This window comes from Asparagus officinalis, chromosome 3 (genome assembly GCF_001876935.1).
Source record: "Asparagus officinalis chromosome 3, Aspof.V1, whole genome shotgun sequence".
NCBI classification, from domain to species: Eukaryota; Viridiplantae; Streptophyta; class Magnoliopsida; order Asparagales; family Asparagaceae; genus Asparagus; species Asparagus officinalis.
The window spans coordinates 7,786,543-7,806,147 of NC_033796.1; the positions used below are offsets into that span (position 1 = coordinate 7,786,543).

Sequence of the window (19,605 nt, forward strand, 5' to 3'; positions counted from 1 at the left end):
ATACGTGCATATATGAAGATGATTTTTTACTAGGTTTTATAAGTTTATTGTTTTCAGGTTAAAGTTAGAATTTCACATACATAAATGCACCTGTGAATTCTTATATGAATACAATTTCTTTCGCTAATAAAGAGATCATGTCGGATAATGCAACAACTACTCAATGCAAAGCATAAGGAGGAGCATGCGAAATTTATATATCTGTCACAAAAGCACAAGCAAAGATTATGCCAGATAATGGTAAATAGTAAGAATTGTACCTCTCTGAAAAAGACTTAGCGTGACCCAAAGAGAAGGCAGCTGAATTAGCTGAGCAGAATTATAAAGGTCAAGTAATGCTCAATGCTTACATCCTTCAAGATACAAATCTCGACATCAATTCCCTTCATTCTGTAATTTCGTTCCATCAAATCTTCAGTAAATTAAATAGATATAACTGTGAATGGAGGAGTCTCACGTGGGGGCCACACCCACGTAATTCTGAGAGTTCATTCGGCGTGAAATCGGGTCGGGTCAATTAATTAGTTTGGCCTGGATTATTTCGATGCAACTATATATATAACTTAGCTTCATAACCTAGGTTGGCGTGCAAGGATTTGTTTAATTCGTTTTGCGGCTGCAAGTAAAAAACACAGAGTGCAAGGCTGCGGAAAAAATTGCGGCTGCAGGAGAAAATTGCTAGCGACAGAAGAAAAGAATTGCGGCTGTGTTGAAGAGATTTGAGCAGTCTTTTGTGTCGAATTTGAGAGGGTTTTGTGCATCCCTTTGAGAGAGATATTTGTGTGAGAGGTTTGAGAGTTTGTGTGAGGCTTTAGATTGAGTGATTGTAAACCCTAGTTGTATTATCTCTCTCTATTAGTAGATCTCCCCTCCTTGCCCCGTGGACGTAGGCAATTTGTCGAACCACGTTAAATTGGTTGTCTCGCTATTTGTGTGATTTGTAATAGCTTTTAGGTTCCCTCGACAGGTTAGTCCTAGAACTGATGAGAGGAAGAGCTGATATCTTACTTGGTTAAGATATTTTGCTTAAGGTTCTTGTTTCCTTTGTGAAACAAGATTTCCTATTGCAATCTAACTCTCTTGTTATGCCGAGGTGCTACCGAAATTTTCGCTGCGCACAACAAGTGGTATCAGAGCCCAGGTTTCAGATCTAGGGTTTTAGAGTTTGGTGGAGGAAGATTCTTGTGTGAAGTTTCGTTCTTGGAGTTCTAGGCTTCGGTGGAGGTAACATTAGGAGTTGTCGTTGGAGATTTTACGTTCCTCATGTGGACAGGAGATCTATTTGGAATCCGATCTAGGGTTCAATTGGGTGGTTCCTAATTTCTATCAAATTTGTTCTTTCTCTACAATTTTAGAGTTAGTTTGTAATAGGAGAAGAAGGTGAAAGCAGAAAGTCGATGGCGAGTACAATACAAGTTGGTTTTCAGAACACTAAGATTAGTGTGGTGAAGTATGACGGCAAAATCAACTTTGGTTTGTAGATGAGCGACGTACAGGATGCGCTCAATGCTCAGAATTTGAAAGAGACCATCATGGTTCACGAGAGACCACCTAAATATAATAAGGCGATATGAGAGAAGATGAATAGGAACACGTGTGGGGTGATCAGGTCCTGTTTGGAACAAGAACTGAAATATGATATGATTGGGGTGACGTCTGCAATGAAGATGTGGGAAATTCTCAACAACAAGTATCTCACGAAGAGTATTGAGAATAGGTTGTACTTGCTACAAAGACTCTTCAGATTTTAGATATCTAGAGGCACCTCACTAGCGGCGTATGTGAACAACTATACTAAGTTGTTGTCGGACTTAGCAAATGTTGATGAGAAGATTTCGGATGAGTACAAGGCTATTATCTTATTGGGCTCCTTACCGGATGAGGAGTATGTCACTTTTGTGCTCACTTTGTTGAATGGGAAATCTTCTATCAGCTATAGTAAAGTAACTAACGCTTTGACGAACTATGACTTGAGGAGGAAGGACAAGGAGGCTTTTTGCGCTAGTACTTCAGGAGAGGCCTTGTCGATGAGAGGTAGAAGCCCATATCCGAAAGGTGATAATAGAGGAAGGTCAAAGTCTAGAGGTCATCACTAATTAGCAAAGAACCAATGTGTATTCTGCAAGGAGCAGGGACATTGGAAGAGAGACTGCCCAAAGCTCAAGGAGAAGGAGAATGGCAAGAAAAAAGGCCCGAAGGTCAATGAGGTGAATATTGTGAAAGGCGATGATTCCAATAATTCGAGTTTTTCTCTACTGATTACTCTAGAAGTGAACCACTTGGATGCATCAGATTGGATGCTTGATTCTGGCACTACCTATCATGTGACCCCTAGGCGAGATTGGTTTGCATCATTCGAAAGACTCGATGGGAGCGTTGTTGTCATGGGAAATGATCAATCCTGTGGTATTTGTAGGATAGGTACTATGCGGATCCAAATGTACGATGGAGTAGTTCGTGAATTGAATGAGGTGAGATTCATTCCTCAGCTGAAGAAGAATCTTATCTCAGTTAGAGCTTTGGAGGCGAAGGGATTCAAGGTGACCTTTGAAAATGTTGTACCGAAGGTTACTAAGGGATTTTTGGTGGTGATGAAGGGAGTCCACAGTCGGAACTTATACTATCTGAAGGGGAGCATCGAGATTAGCCAGGTTGCTTCAGCTATTTCAGAGGCGGACATGAGCAGGCTTTTGCATTACAAATTGGGGCACACAGATGATAAGTCACTGCAGGCTTTGTGCAAGCAGGGGCTATTGAAAAGATCCAAGAGTGGAAAGATTGAGTTCTGTGAGCACTGTGTTTTTGGTAAGAAGACGAAGGTAAAGTTCGGGACTGCCATTCATAGGACGATGGGCATCCTGGATTACGTGCACACAGACGTTTGGGGTCCCACCATGACTGCATCACTTGGTGATCGATATTGATTCGTCACGTTCGTTGATGACTATTCTAGGCGATATTGGGTGTACACCATGACGAAGAAGAGTAAAGTCCTAGATTTATTTGTGGAGTGGAAGAAGAGATTGGAACTGCAGACTGGGAGAAAGATCAAGACATTGTGATCTGACAATGGTGGTGAGTATACTTCTGACCCCTTTCAGCAGTTATATCGAGACGATGGCATAGAGAGGCACTTCACGGTTAGTCATACACCGTAGCAAAATAGGATGACAGAGAGGCTAAATCAGTCTTTGCTGGAGAAGGTCTGATGTTTATTATCGCAGAGTGGTTTGGAGAAGATCTTTTGGGCTAAGGCGCTTACATATGCGAGCCACCTCATTAATAGGTTGCCTTCATCTGTGATTGAGGGGAAGACTCCTATGAAGATGTGGTCGGGAGAGCCAGCACACGACTATGACCAGCTCAAGGTATTCGGGTGCCCTATATTTTATCATGTGAGAACAGATAAATTAGAACCTCGAGCTAGGAAGGCCATATTTGTAGGATTTAAGCGTGTTATCAAGAGATACAAGTTATGAGATCCAGTTGATAAGAAGATTGTGCTGAGTAGGGACATCACATTCGATGTGGCTTCTATCTTGAAGCTTCCCAGCTCTCATCAGGTGGAGAGCACCCCAACAGAGGAGATATCACAGGTGGTGGAGATCGTTGTAGCTCCACATTGTCCAGATGGTACAACATCCATTAGAGTGCCGACTGAGGTAACACCAGGCGAGCACGGCAATGACGAGGAGGATACGAGTACAATTATGCAGGATCATAGATCGATGGGTCAGGTTCAGGATTTTATTACGGTTCGGAGACAGAGGAGAAACATACAGATGCCAGCACGGTATGCCGACACAGTTACGTATACACTTCCGGTGGAGAGTATCGATGAGCTGGTACCTAGTACATTTAGAGAGGCCGAGCAGAGTTCGGAGGCTGATTCGTGACAGGTGGCTATGCAGGAGGATATGGAATCTCTTCATAAGAACGATACATGGGAGCTTGTTGAGCTTCCAAAGGGGCGAAAGGTAATTGGTTGCAAGTGGGTATACACGAAGAATGAGGGCATTGAGGGCACTCCATTGAGGTTCAAAGTTAGGTTTGTTGTGAAGGGCTATGCACAGGAGGAAGGTATTGACTATAATGAGGTTTTCTCTCCGGTGGTGAAGCACTATTCGATTCGGATTTTGCTAGCTTTAGTGGCACAGTATGGTTTAGAATTAGATCAGTTGGATGTGAAGACGATATTTCTTCATGGTGATCTTGATGAAGAAATATATATGACTCAGCCATTGAGATTCCGAGCTGCAGGGAAGGAAAAATTGGTTTGCAGGTTGAAGAAATCGCTATACGGTTTGAAGCAGTCTCCTCGACAGTGGTATAGGCGATTTGATGATTTTATGATTGGTCATTCGTACACTCGGAACCAGTTTGATCCTTACGTATATTTTCGTAAGTTAAAAGGAGGTGCGTACATCTATTTGTTACTTTATGTCGATGACATATTGGTTGCCTCTACTTCCAGGTCAGCTATAGATGAGTTAAAAGTTCAGCTTTCAAATGAGTTTGAGATGAAGAACTTGGGCTAGGCAAAGCGCATTCTAGGGATGGAGATCGGCAGAGACAAGAAGAAGGGCAAAAGTTGTTTGACACATGTGGCTTATTTGAAGAAGGTTCTACAACGATTCCATGTTAGCATGAATACAAAGCCAGTTGGTGTACCTTTGGGAGCCCATTTGAAGCTTTCAGCTGGTCTTTCTCTGAAGACAGTTGAAGATTGAGAGTTAATGTTGAAGACTCCATATGCGAGTGCGGTTGGAAGCTTGATATATGTGATGGTATGTACGAGACCAGATTTGTCACAGGCGGTGAGCATGGTATCGAGATACATACACGATCCAGGAGTGGGTCATTGGGACACCGTGAGATGGATTTTGAGGTACATTCGAGGTACGCTCAATGTTGGTTTACTTTATGAGCGGGACACTACAGGTGGGCAGCTATACATTGGTTATGTTGATTCGGATTATGCTGGGAATTTGGATAAGCGTCGGTCCACGACGGGGTATATGTTCACTTTGACCCGTGCTCCAGTGTGTTGGAGATGCACCTTATAGTCTACGGTGGCTTTGTCTATGATGGAGGCAGAGTATATGGCAGTTACGGAGGCTGTGAAGGAGGCTATTTGGCTTCGAGGACTTTTGGAGGAACTTGGTATATCGTAGCGGTCCATCACCATTTATTATGATAGCATGAGTGCTATCTATTTGGCGAAGAATCAGGTTTTTCATACGAGGATGAAGCATATTGATGTTCGTTATCACTTTGTTCGGGATATTCTTGAAGATGGAGATGTGAAGATTGTGAAAGTCCACACAAAGGATAATCCGGCGGATATGCTCACTAAGGTGGTTTTGAGCAATAAGTTTAATCATTGTCAAAACTTGTTGCACATTCGTGATTGTTGAGGCCGTTGGCGGCCATTTGGATGAACTGCGGGTGGCTTGATTCCTTGGCCAAGAGGATACATAGGTAGTTATTTATGATACAGCCGATTTGGTAAGTATATACCGACATTTGGATGCTTTGGTGTCGGCTCAGTTTTGAGAAAACTTCGCAGAGGTGGAGAATTGTGAACGGAGGAGTCTCACGTGGGGGCCACACCCACATGATTTTGAGAGTTTATTCGGCGTGAAATCGGGTCGGGTCAATTAATTAGTTTGGCCTGGATTTTTTCGATGCAACTATATATATATAATTCTTGGCCACCAGTAAAATATCAGCTAGAGATGGACATGGACTCATTGTTTCCTATGAACAAAGCAGAATCGCCGAACTCCTCAACTGAATCCATCCTTGTGACCCTCATCCCACTCATCACTATGAAAGTCTAGAACTGACTTTCCTATTTTTCGGTATCCTACAGTCTCCACACTTAAAGCAAATTTCCCCAAGGTGGTACTACCAGATATCTATAAAATTCTTGGGTTTCTATTTCGGGTCCATATGAAAGAAGCATTGGCTTTTTACAATTGGTATCCCAAGCTTGAACTAGTCACTTATCATCAAGGATAAAATAAAAATAGATTCTTATGACATGCAAGATCGTGATATAGAGCACATCTAGTTGAGGAGGGGAAATTGTTCAATTGCAGACCAAGTTATTAATAATTACTAACTAAGAAAGTGATGAGTATTGATATTTTACTTCTAAACTTAATCGTGAGCTTTGAATTTAGGCATTACGGGCTTCATTGGAGATCTTTTGGACTCAAAATAAACTTTTTTTGAGCTCTTTTTCAATAATCCTATAGTACCTATAAATTATGGAAAAAAAATTATTATCAGATATATTTATTCAAAAAATATAGATAATGATGATATAAAGTGCAATAAAATGTGATGATCAGTATGTATTATGCAAGATGTGAGAGACTAATAAACCCTATAATTTCAGGCCTAATCATAGTTAAGGGTTATTGATTAAGATTGTTGATTCAGACTCGGATTTTTTCTTGAATTTTAATTTAGAGTGATATTTGTTTCTAGCTAGAATTTAGATTTAAATTTAAGGAGTTATTGGTTTAAGAATTGGATTCAAATTTAAATTTAAATTGTTATTAGTTTAGGACTAGGATTTGAATTCGAATTTAATATGTTATTGGTTTAGGACTAGGATTTAGATTTGATTTAAGGTGTTGTTGGTTGTGTAAGATTGTTATTGGGACTAGAAATTTAAAATCCACAATCCATACTAACTCCATAGTTTTTAATGAGAAATTGTTTACAGAAAGTCCAAGTTAAAATTGGTGGATTGTGACTCACTCTGCGAATTTCTCTCTCCTCTTCTGTTTAATTATTTGATATTTACTATATTTTAAATTAAATATATATAATTTTAAGATATTATGTATTCCTAAAGTATTTATATATTACACTGAATGTACTTAAGTTTAAAATATTTATAATCAAATTATTTTTAATTTAATTTATTTAAAATGGAACATATTTAATACTATTTAATGACTTAATATATTTAATATTTAATAATTAATATTCATATTAAATTAGATATGTCCATTATTTAACAATTCCTAAGTGTATGAATATTTTAAATATTTAATATTATATTACATTCATTTACTTTTTATTTAAATGTTAGAAAAGAAATATATTAAGTACATAAATATGGAATATATGCAATATTTAAAAATTAATAATAATAATATTTAACACTAAATCATTTGAATGTGTGAGGTCAAATGTTTGATATAAAATTTTCTAATATATTTAATATTTACATATTTAAATATACAAATTACTTTTTTGTATGATCGAATACTTCTTATTTAATTTATGTACTTGAAAGCTAGTGTTTTTTTATCTACGTGCTTGTACTAGTTATCTTCTGTTATGTGATATTATCTACACTGTTTAAATGGACTACGGTATGTATTTAGTTTTGTTGTTCATATTCATTAATTGAAATGAGGGTAATTTTCCAAATTAATATTCATTTTTGTAAATAATTATCATTTAACATAATAATTTATTTTAAAACTCTTAATTCAAAGTAATCCACGAATCTAAAATTTTGTAAGAGAATCCGACCCTTAGTTTATGAATCCAAAGGAAAATTTTAAAAATCCAAACCAAAATTAAAGAATTCCACGCAAAACTCAAATTCCAATCCAAGAGTCGTGAGCTCTAACCATAATCCGAATTCAAATTCCAATCTAAGAATGGTTGATATATGAACAATTATTCGAGTCTAAATCTACAATCCAAAACAAATAACACCCTTTTGGGGTTTTTCCATATTAGTCTCTTACGAAACATATATATGCATCCATTTTTAAATTTGCCTTCTTAAGTAGCCAAGCTAATGTCAAAACCGGCTGTATCTAACAGACAATTGGTATCTATGATAAAAAAAAAATTTAAAAATAGTATTGCGTCATTCCACCATCCTGCAAGCCAATGTCATCGTTATACAAACCAAGTAACCGGGTGACTGAACGCTCCAAGAAGCTCAATTTACCAACCATTGGAAATATAAATCTCAACAAATCAAAAGGACAACACAAGCAACGGTTCAGAAACAATCACATGGTTACTGACAGCTTGATGAGTTCATGCTTCAAGTAAAAGTACAACCACCAGCACCACCAATATAAACTGGATGATGTGACATATAGTTTGCATCCACATAATAACAATATGGATTATTTTTGAGTACTTCTGTTGATGGAACGATAAATTCGCCTGTTGGAGAAATTACGAATAGATCTTTAAGATAAGCTCCTTTGCCCCAGCCGTCAACAGGAGGATGGCCACTTCCCATCGGAGGAGTCCTGTCGCCGGGATGATAAGAGACGAAGCCGCCAAATTGGACATGAGTAGCAGCCTCCGCTAAAGTAGTAAAAAGAGATTTTGGCCAATGACCTACACGTTTGTCTCCCTGGGGGCCAGCGTGCAGCACCCAGTCCCCAGTTGTATTATCCTTCATGGATCAAGCAAAAACGAAAACAAATCATAAGATAGCAGGTTCTAGTCGTGAGAATTATAAACAGGTATCGTGCCTGAATTTTCTTAAAGATAATGTTGAGGCTGGGTATTAAGTAATGCATGGTAGATACATGCCAAATGGATTTTGATTTATTGAAATATTAGTTCTGAAGGATATTGCAGTCCGGTCCACAAGATTGTTGGTCTTGAGAGTGGAGACCCAAACCTAGAATCAAAATCAACAAACACATGAAAATTCAAGACAGGCCACAGGTATGGTGCGCGTCACACCCTGTTGTGACAGAATGTGCCTTGTATTTTGAAGACAGGCGACAGGTGTGGCGCGCGCCACACCCTGGTGTGGCGGAATCTTCCTTTGTATTCTGAAGACATGCCACAGGTGTGGTGTGCACCACACCCGGGTGTGGCAAACTCGTTTTCAGAATCCTAATCTGTTTTGGATTGTGTTTTGATATAAATAGAAACACGTCCCTCTAAGGTTTAGGAGAGGAAAAGAACACGAAAAAAGAGGGTTTTGAGGGCTCTTTGAGATCAGAAATCTTAGAGAGAGAAAGAGGCCAATTGCGAGCATTGTAATCTTCTTCAATTAGTCAAAGAATTATGTGGTGTGGCTTCCGAGGACGTAGGCACATTGTCGAACCTCGTTAAATCTGGTGTATTCTTTCTTGTTTACTTTCCTGTAAGTTTTTATCTTTTATTTGTGGTGATTTTTCTACTTTCCTACTCTAAACACAAGATCCAGAAGGGCACAGATTCGATTTGATTGTTTTGAATCCCCAACAACTGATATCAGAGCTTCGTTCAGCAAATTTGTGAGAGAGAGCCATGGCAGGGGAAATAAAATCTAAGATCGAGAAGTTTGACGGTTCAGACTTTACATACTGGAAGTCGCAGATGGAGAACTATCTGTACCAGAAGAACTTGTATCGCCCGTTGATGAGCAAGGATAAGGGACAAAAGAAAGAGAAGTCAGATGATGATTAGGAGATACTGGATAGGAAGGCTCTAGGAAAAATCTGGTTGTCGCTCGTCGAGACAGTCGCACACAACATATTGAAGGATAAGACTAGGGTGGGGCTTATGGAAGCGCTCGCGAAGATGTACAAGCAACCGTCTGCAGCAAACAATGTGCATCTCATCAAAACTCTTTTCAACCTCAAGTTGGCAGAAGGACGATCCTTCATGATGCACCTTAGTGAGTTCAACATGATTGTTGATCAACTTATCTCTGTGAACATCATATTTGATGACAAAGTGAAAACCCTATTGACTCTATCTCAGTTGTCGGATAGTTGGGCAGGTTGTGTGATGACAATCAACAATTTGGTGGGGAAAAAAGTTGAACCTGAGTGAGGTTGTTAGCATGATTCTATCCGAGAAGGTTAGAAGAAAATCGTCTGAATCAGAAGGTTCAGGTTCAGCACTAAGTTTCGAGTAGAGAGGCAGAAGCTAGAAGAAATGGAACCAGAATAAGAATCAATCGAAGTCGAAGAAGAGGTCAAGCTCGAAGGTTAGGCCTATCAAAGGGAAGTGTTGGAGCTGCGGCCAGGAGGGCCATATGTCTTCAGTCTGTAAAAGTCCAAAGAAGGATGCGGGTGTGCGGGAAGCTCATATCGTGCAGGATGTTTTGATCCTTGCTATGGACAGCGATTCAATTTTTTGGGTCATTGACTCAGGAGCCTCTTTCCACGCCACTGCTAATAAGAAGCATCTTCATAATTATGTAGTGGGGGACTTTGAAAAGGTATATTTGGTGGGTAATGAACCCTGTAATATTGTTGCAAAGGGCGGCGTGCAGATTCAGATGAAGAGCTCTAAGTGGAACATAAAGAACATGAGACATGTACCAAAGTTAAAGAAAAATCTTATTTTGGTAGGATAACTTGGAGCAGAAGGCTACGTTTTAACATTCACCGGGGATTCATGGAGGATCTCCAATGACACGATGGTTGTTGCCCGAGGCAACAAAACAGGAACACTCTACCTCACCTCACATACGAGTGACACCCTCACAATTACAGCTGACAAAGAGAGTACAAATCTGTGTCACAGCAGGCTGGGACATATGAGCGAGAAGGGAATGAAAATTCTATATTCACAAGGAAAGCTAACCAGGATCGATTCCGTGGAAGTAGGGGTTTGTGAAGGCTGCATCTTTGGAAAGCAGAAGAGGGTTAGTTTCCAGAAGGGTGAAAGGCCACCTAAGGCTCAGAAGCTAGAGTTGATTCATATAGATATATGGGGTCTAGCCAGTGTGTCTTCTTTTCATGGTTCGAGATACTATGTCACCTTTATCGACGACCACTCGAGGAATGTATGGATTTACTTCATGAAGCACAAGTCAGAGGTGTTCGGAGTCTTCAAGAAGTGGAAGGTCATGATGGAGAACGAGACAGATCTGAAGGTGAAGTGTCTGAGATCAGACAATGGTGGAGAATACGAGCTAGAGGAGTTTAAGAGGTTTTGTGCTATGAATGGTATTCGTTTAGAGAGGACTACTCCAGAAATACCATAGTAGAATGACATTACAGAGAGGATGAATAGAACCTTGATGGAGTGTGCCAGGAGCATGCGATTACATGCAGGTCTACCTAAAATATTTTGAACGGATGTGGTGCATACGGAGGCTTACCTTATTAATCATGGGTCATCAGTTCCATTGGATTTTAGGATTCCACAGGAGAAGGTTTGGAGTGGTAAGAAGGTCAATCTCTCACACTTGTAAGTATTTGACTGCGTGGCTTATATTCACATAAGTGACCATGTTAGGGACAAGCTAGAAGCTAAGTCACAAAAGTATACATTCATTGGGTACGGTATTAATGAGTTTGGATATCGTCTTTGGGATGAGAAGAACAGGAAGATCATCAGGAGCCAAAACGTCATATTCAATGAGGAGGTGATGTACAAGAACAAAAAAAATACCAAGGATAGCCAAAGCAGTGGGAGTAGCACTTCGGATGCAGGTGGATCCAAGTATATGGATTTAGAGGAACTTCCAGATAGGGGTGATGATATTTGTTCTGATCGAAGAACGGAGGTGGCTCCGAGTGCAAAAGCAACAACCCAAGACATAGAGCTTAGGAGGTCATCTAGGGTACCCAAACCAAATCCTAGATAACTTTTATTCTTGATTATTTATTATTGACAGATAGCGGTAAACCGGAATGCTATGAGGAGGCTATGCAAGTAAGTGAATCTCAATAGTGGGAGCATGCGATGCAGGAGGAGAAGGATTCTTTACTCACTAATGAGACATGAGAGTTAGCCCAGCTACCTGCACAGAAGAAAGCCTTGCATAATAAATAGGTCTACCAAGTCATGCAAGAGAGTGATGGAAGCAAGAGTACAATGTCAGATTAGTTGTAAAGGGGTTCCAGTAGTGAGAAGGAGCGGACTACATGGAGATATTTTTCCCTGCTGTAAAGCTGACAACTATCAGAGTGGTGTTGAGTTTGATAGCTGCAGAAGATATCTTTCTTGAGTAGTTAGATATGAAGACTATCTTTCTTCATGGTGACTTGGATGAAAAAATCTACATGAAGCAGATTGTTGGCTTCATTGAAGAAGGAAAGGAAGAGATGGTGTGCAAGCTCAAGAAGAGCTTATATGGTTTGAAATAAGCTCCGAGACAGTGGTATAAGAAGTTTGATAACTTCATGCAGAGCAATTGTTATGGAAGATGTAATTCAGATCATTGCTGCTATTTCAAGAGGTTCGAGTCCAGCTTTACTATATTGTTATTATATGTTGATGACATGTTAGTAGCAGGACCGTGTTTAGATAAGATAAATAGTTTGAAGAAGCAGCTAGCAAATGAGTTTGCAATGAAGAATCTGGGTGCAACGAAGCAGATTCTAAAGATGTGAATCAGTAGGGATGAAGTTGAAGGGACATTGAGGTTGAACCAAGCTGAATATATCAAGAAGGTACTTCATAGGTTCAGTATGCAGAATGCTAAGGTTGTTAGCACACTCCTTGGAAGCCAGTTCAAGTTATCTGATGAGCAATCGCCTAAGACAGATGTATAGAGAGAGCATATGAGCAGGGTGCTATATTCTTCGGTCATTGGGAGTCTCATGTACGTGATGGTTTGCACAAGACCGAACATTGCCCATGCAGTGGGAGTTGTGAGAAAGTTTGCAAGCAATCCAGGGAATCAACATTAAGAGGCCGTGAAGTGGATATTACGGTACCTGAAAGGGACAACGAATAAGCCACTATGTTTCAGGAGGAAGAAGTTAGTGCTGCAGGGATACGTGGATGCGGACTTCACCAGTGGTCATGATACAAGGCGGAGCACCACGGGGTATGTTTATACTTTGGCATCGACATCAGTGAGCTGGGTCTCACGTCTACAGAAGATTATAACTTTATCTACAACCGAGGTTGAGTATGCCACGGTGACTGAAGCAAGCAAGGAGATAATTTGGTTGGCTGGAAGTTTGGAAGAGTTTGATTTGAAGCAAGGGAGGGGAGTTCTTTGTTGTGATAGCCAGAACGCTATACACTTTGCCAATAATCCAGTTTATCATACCAGAATGAAACACATCAATGTACGATACCATTTCATATGCTCGCTGATCGAGGACAGGAAGTTATATTTAGAGAATATTTTGGGGAGTCAAAATCCTACGGATATGTTGACGAAAGCAATAATCATTGACAAACTGGAGTTGTGCACAACTTCAGTTGGCCTTCATGCGTAGGAGATGAACGCGGAGCCACACAAGGATGATCGTTGAGATCGTCGGGTTGATGATGGTTGATGAATGGAATTTTCCAAGTAGGAGAAGATGCTTGCGAAGAAGGTGAAGTTCGGGAGAGCTCATTGATGGTGGTTTGGTCTCCAAGTGGGAGATTGTTGGTCTTGAGAGTGGAGACCCAAACCTAGTATCAAAATCAACAAACGCATGAAAATTCAAGACAGGCCACAGGTGTGGTGCGCGTCACACCCTGGTGTGACAGAATGTGCCTTGTATTTTGAAGACAGACGACAGGTGTGACGCGTGCCACACCCTGGTGTGGCAGAATCTGTCTTTGTATTCTGAAGACAAGCCAAAGGTGTGGTGCGCACCACACCCGGGTGTGGCAGACTCGTTTTCATAATCCTAATCTGTTTTGGATTGTGTTTTGATATAAATAGAAACACGTCCCTCTAGGGTTTAGGAGAGGAAAAGAACACGAAAAAGAGGGTTTTGAGGACTCTTTGAGATCAGAAATCTTAGAGAGAGAGAGGTCAATTGTGAGCATTGTAATCTTCTTCAATTAATCAAAGAATTGTGTGGTGTGGCTCCCGAGGACGTAGGCACGTTGCCGAACCTCGTTAAATCTGGTATGTTCTTTCTTGTTTATTTTCCTGTAGGTATTTATCTTTTATTTGTGGTGATTTTCCTATTTTCCTACTCTCAACACAAGATCCGGAAGGACACTGATTCGATTTGATTGTTTCGAATCCCCAACAAAGATTGTGGTAGATATTTGTCACCGGCAGACTGACAGAAAATGTAGCATTTGAAAGTTCAGTTATATTTTAACAGATAAATTTGTGAACTTCGCTGTTGAAATTGGTTACCACCAACAAACACCCAAATGTTTACCCCTTGTACGCATTACTAGTTTAATGTCATGTGTCAAATACAAGTGCATTTTATTTATCATAATAGATGCTAAAATGTACTTTACAAAATTTAAATAAAATCTCATACTGTGCACTACAATTTAAAACTCATAAAATTGAGAACTTTATCAACTTATAATATGCTGATGTGGTACTGGGGACGCATGCCGGCAAATGGAAGCAAATAACTGTGTGAAGATTATAAATTTGACCATCTAAGGGCACATATGCAGAATGTGTTACTCCATAGAAGGTTATTTAATTTTAAAGAATATTTTCAAAATCACGAATAGGTTTCAAATTTTCGTAATGAAACAGTGACACAATGAAGAATCTAAATGCAAGATACGCATCCAAAACATAAGAGGTGTTCCATAGTATACAGGTGTTCCATAGTAGATGCAAGACAGGGATCCATCTTCATCAGTCTTCATAAAGTAGAAAGGAAGAATACTAAGTCATTACCACATTAAAATTTGACAGCATAAAGGTGCTCCATAGTATAATATAGAAATAAATATTATATGCAGTAACACATTCTGCGTAGTTCCAATATGTGATTTTATGTACTTAGTAAAGCCCACAGAACGAGAAAAAATGGAAGACATTACCTTGAATATTTTTAATGTAATGACATATTGATCTCCATTATATGTGGATAGGGGTCTAATTTTTTTCCCTAAGACGTATTCTGATGATTTATAAGGTACAAATCCTTTGCAGAGAAGATTGTAGCATCCCGTAGTTTGAAATCCATCAGTCTATTAAAAAAATAACACATTAGAAACCATTTAAACTAAATATTGCATTGTACTTTTATGGTGGATAAATCGAACTATATACCGTCCAATACGCCATTAGATGTGTATCATTGTCGCCATATATTTCTGGAAATACCTGAAATTCTCACAAATTAGAAGAAAGAAAAAATTGTCATGACAATTTGATATTTACCCAACTTTTGTTTGTTTCAGTTTCAAAATCATTGTTAATTAAAACATATATCCATTACATGGAAGATGCTAATGCTAACATTAAATAGATAATGAGAAAATAAATAAAACTCGGTTATGTTGAGTTTTCGCGATCTCTTCTTGGTGCATATTAGCAGGCGATTTTTTTCCTGCTAACTGTAGGCGTCTAAAATTGTCTACGAGAGCCCACACGAAACTCGAAGCAATGAATGGGCGAGTCAAGAAGATTCGTCAAACCAACTCGTGCGCGTCGGTCAAACGCGTGCACGTCAATCAACTCGTGCGCGCCAGTCAACGCGCGCACGTCAATCAGCTCGTGTGCGCCGGTCAACCCGCGCACGTCAATCAACGCGTGCGCGTCAGTCAAACACGTGCACGTCAAACCAACTTGTGCACGCCGATCAAACGCGTGCACGTCAACCAACTCGTGCGCGCCGGTCAATGCGTGCACGTCAAATCATCTCGTGCGCGCCGGTCAATGCGCACACGTCAAATCATCTCGTGCGCGCCGGTCAACGCGCGCACGTCAAATCATTTCGTGCGCGTCGGTCAACGCGCGCACGTCAACCACCTCGTGCGCGCCGGTCAACGCACGCACGTCAATCAGCCCGCGCGCATCGATCAGCACGCGTATGTTAACCAACGCGTGTTCGACGATCGGTCTCGCGACGAAGCATACAAGTCAACAAATCGAACGAATACGCAACAAGAACAAGTCCCGGAAGAAAGAAACCAAAAAAAGGGGAGAAAGTCGGCGAACCCGCGCTAAGCGCAGGACGGAATGATCCGACCCGCCCGCTGTCGATTCCCCCACGGGCGGTTCAGCAGACACTAAGCCAGGGCGCAGACCCGTCACGCGCTTACATGAGCTCTCCACTCCATACCCAGCCGTAGAACCCGTAAAGACGCCACAAGTGACCCCGTCCTGAGTGGGGGTCAAATCCCAGTTCATCGTCCGAGGAATCGCGAGGGACCGCAGCTCAACAATCGAAAACCCTCTCGGCATGCTGGGGAGGTAATAATGGGTCCCCTCTACCGTGCGGAACCACCGGCTCTCTTTGAGCAACAGGGCAGAAGGGTCGGTCATGGAGTCGCCGAACAGAAATTGAGGTTTCGGCAGCTCTGCCCTGGCCTCATCTGTCAGCGCCGCATTGGTCGTCAGCTCGCGCAGGGTCAAGTGATGACCATCCGTGACCCTCTGTACCAGACCATGCAGCTTATCAGCAGTGAACAAGGGTACTGGAGCCAACGAGGGAAAACGAGAAGGGGCCGTGTAGCTCTTAGCCCCGACGTGGCCAACGGCCACACCCTCCGGGAAAGCCTCATCAGGGAAGGTCGCTGCAACAAGAAATAGAAAGTCAATTGAGACAAAATCCGCTGTAGAGGTGAAATCGCCCATCGAACATAGGAAGGCGAAATCGCCTATCGAAAGGGGGAACCCACTTCGAACGAGGTCTGTCCCTACGGACTACACTCCCCTCTAATGGGAAGGGCCGAACTCGCCTTACGAAAAAGGGGTTCGTCTCCTCCCCACTGGAGAATTCGCCCGCGGGGACAGTACTCATCCTCTAAAGGCAAAATAGGGCAAACTTTGCCCCAAATCGGGGAAATAAGCAACACTCATCTCCCTAAATCCGACGCCTAAGGCCTGCAAGGGATCGCCCAACGAATCCATCAACGTACCTGGGCACGACTCCAGAGCACCAGCAGGCATGCCGGCAGAGAGACGGTCGGAGTAACGTCCGGGACCTGCACCCCTCACTTTGCACCTCTTAGGTTTCGGAGCCATTGTAAGAGGAAGCGGGAATTCTTTCCTTGGATGTTCCCTTTCGAGATTTGAAAGCACGGTAAATCCCAATGGAGGAAAACGGCTGATTTAGAAGGGCGGGGTTGCCCACGTGACCACGACTGCCCTCGAAAGGCGAAAACCCTAACGAACAAGAAACGTGGCCACGATTTTGAATCCGACGGTTGAGTCCGAGAACCACGGCCACGATACGTCGCAGGGCGAAACGCACGAGGATCGTGCTGTCAAGTCACGATCGCCACGATCCAATGTCTTAGCTGGGAAGCACGAGGCTCTGTCAGCAGACGCGTGGCTCATCTCTCGTCAGATCCGGTTCCGCCTACAAAAGGAAGGGTTTCGCCTGCAAATACTGGGCATAACCCCACGAGTCGCGCGAGAATTGGCTCTCAAAAATTAATTTCGCCTTGACGATGCATTCGCCCTCAAAGGTAAAATTACGAACAAAGCCAAAAGAATGACCTTGCTTAAACGGTTGAAACCCACGCCCCAGATGGCTAAGGGTTAGAGCAGAAATCCTAGCATTAAGCCTAAGAGAAACTGTTCGACAACTCATCATACTGAGGAGAATAGTATGGCTAGCCCGATTCAAACGGTAATCGGTAAAGGCACATCAAACCCGTTGATAGCTGAGGGTTTGCTAAAAATCCTAAGAGAAATCGCAGGCACTTGCCTCGCTAACAGTTTCTTCATTCAAAGTGTTCCAGACCACACGCAAGCCAGTTTAGGTCCGAAAACTTTGAAGGGGGTCTTGTAGACGGTAAAAAATACCTCTATGGGTCTACAGGGAATTTGTCTACGAGAAGAGTTCGCACGCCCAGTTCTCTGACACGAACCTAAACCGCGTAGACGTCGACTGGGCTCAAATCCAGGTTCGCCTAACGGTCGACTCGCCAGCATGAGTCAGGAGCGATCAGGATGGCGGAAATTTGCTCTTCGCTCAACTCGCCTGCCCGAGTTCGGAGTCGAATCCGCCAGCAAGCCCCAAAACCGTCAGTACAGCTGGTTATCCACTACCCCACGCGCTGAGGTGGGCCTTCCCACCTCTCTCGACCCAAAGGGAGAGAGAGCACAGTACCCCAGGGCCGTCAAAACGGCCGCCCACAGTGCGCACAGCGCGAAGGAGCTGGACAGGTGTCGAGTCAACCTGAGCATTCATAAATGCGACTCACCTCGGCTGTCTGAGTCTGGAGCTGGGTCCGCCGGCACGATCCGCCGGCACTCGGCAAGCTGGCTAGACCCACTCGAGTACTGTATACCTACTTCACCGCCTCTCCTGACCGGAAAGGAGAAAGCGTCGTGCTCAAAGCACGCCGGGCGGTCACGCACAGTACTGGTGATCGGACAGACGCCTCATCGATCTGCGGACTCATAAATGCGGTTCATTAATGCTGGTCAAATCCACTCGGATAGTAGTCGTTTGTTGCCTCACATACAAGAATGGGCCTTCCCATCGTAGGTGACAGGACATAAAGCACAATCCCTGGAATGACCGTTCATGGTTTCGAGGAACAGCTAGACGTCTCTGAAGAAGATGTGGTCACATCCCACAATTCAAGGAGGAGTCAAGTTGTCCTTCTCCCATTTAAAAGCCTCTTCCGGCACACCGGAGAGGAGGTCGCAAAACTTAGGAAAAAGAGTTGAGACCAAGCTCTCTGCACAACCTTTTTGCATTGCAGCACCACTGCTTAGTTCCGAGCTCCGATCGCCGGCGAACTAAACAGACCCGAACTCTCTCAAGTTGAGCTTCTACTGCGAACTGAAGCTCTCCAGCAACCTCATTCGAACGGTCCAAGGGAAGCAGACTCGACACGAGCATCGAGCGAAGCATCCTGTAGCCATAACAAGAGGATCATCATGGGGCGTCTCAACACCCTGTAGGTCATCGTCAGTAAAAGATATGAGCTCTTCTGTTCTCGTCTTCTTAGGATCATGGTCGACTTGTAGCATTCTTCTAGCATATCTCTTCCGCTCATTGTTGGATGACCCCCCAACTGTAGGACCACTACTTATTACATTGATGACTCCTTTGTGAGTAGTCTCTTAGGGTCGTTCGTCTATTTGAGGTCAAGGTCGAGGTGACCGCGAGCGGGATCTCCTATCATTTCTATTTGGGACAATATCCCTACGATCTCTCCAGAAAGTGAGATTTCTTAAATATACTCTCTCAATCAAATCCTCTATATCCCTCTTGAGGATCCGACAATCATTGGTAAGGTGTCCGTGATCCCGTTGGTAATGACAAAATTGCTTAGTGTCACTATTTCTAGGATTTGATGACATCTTGGGTGTAGGATCTTTGAGATATCCTTCCCTCTAGACCATAGACAAGGCATTGGTAAACGAGGTGTCTAAGATGGTTAGAGATTCCTTTGTTGTCCGATTTCTCTGTTGATTCCTCCTGTCTGAGTGATTAGGATGAGAGTTGGCCCTTGGAGGATTCTTGTGTCATCCTAGCCTTGGAGGACTTTTGGTCAGTTCAGGTGACAGAATTACTGCTGGCGCTGTTGGAGGGTTTGATGGAACGACCATGGTTGCTGGCGTTACTGAAGTCGTGACAACGGGAGCCCCCACGTTACTTACTGAGGCTTTGTAAGCCCGTGCGTCATCCATGTCCTTGTATCCATGGGCTTTGGCTATCAATTGTTCATAATTAGCGACTGGTTTCTTAGCGAGAGAGTCGGCCAATTCATTGCTCTGCAAGCCGACGACGAGTGCCGCCATGGCGA

The 19,605-nt window shown here is 42.4% G+C and overlaps 1 protein-coding gene across 1 annotated transcript; it reads right to left on the bottom strand.

Annotated features, from left to right (window-relative positions):
• LOC109834573 lies at positions 8,090-19,600 on the bottom strand. The gene is made up of 4 exons (XM_020402609.1): positions 19,460-19,600; positions 14,942-14,995; positions 14,710-14,859; positions 8,090-8,452 (listed from the first exon to the last, which is right to left on the bottom strand). Exons 1-4 carry the CDS (start codon positions 19,598-19,600, stop codon positions 8,090-8,092), a joined length of 708 nt encoding a protein of 235 aa, XP_020258198.1.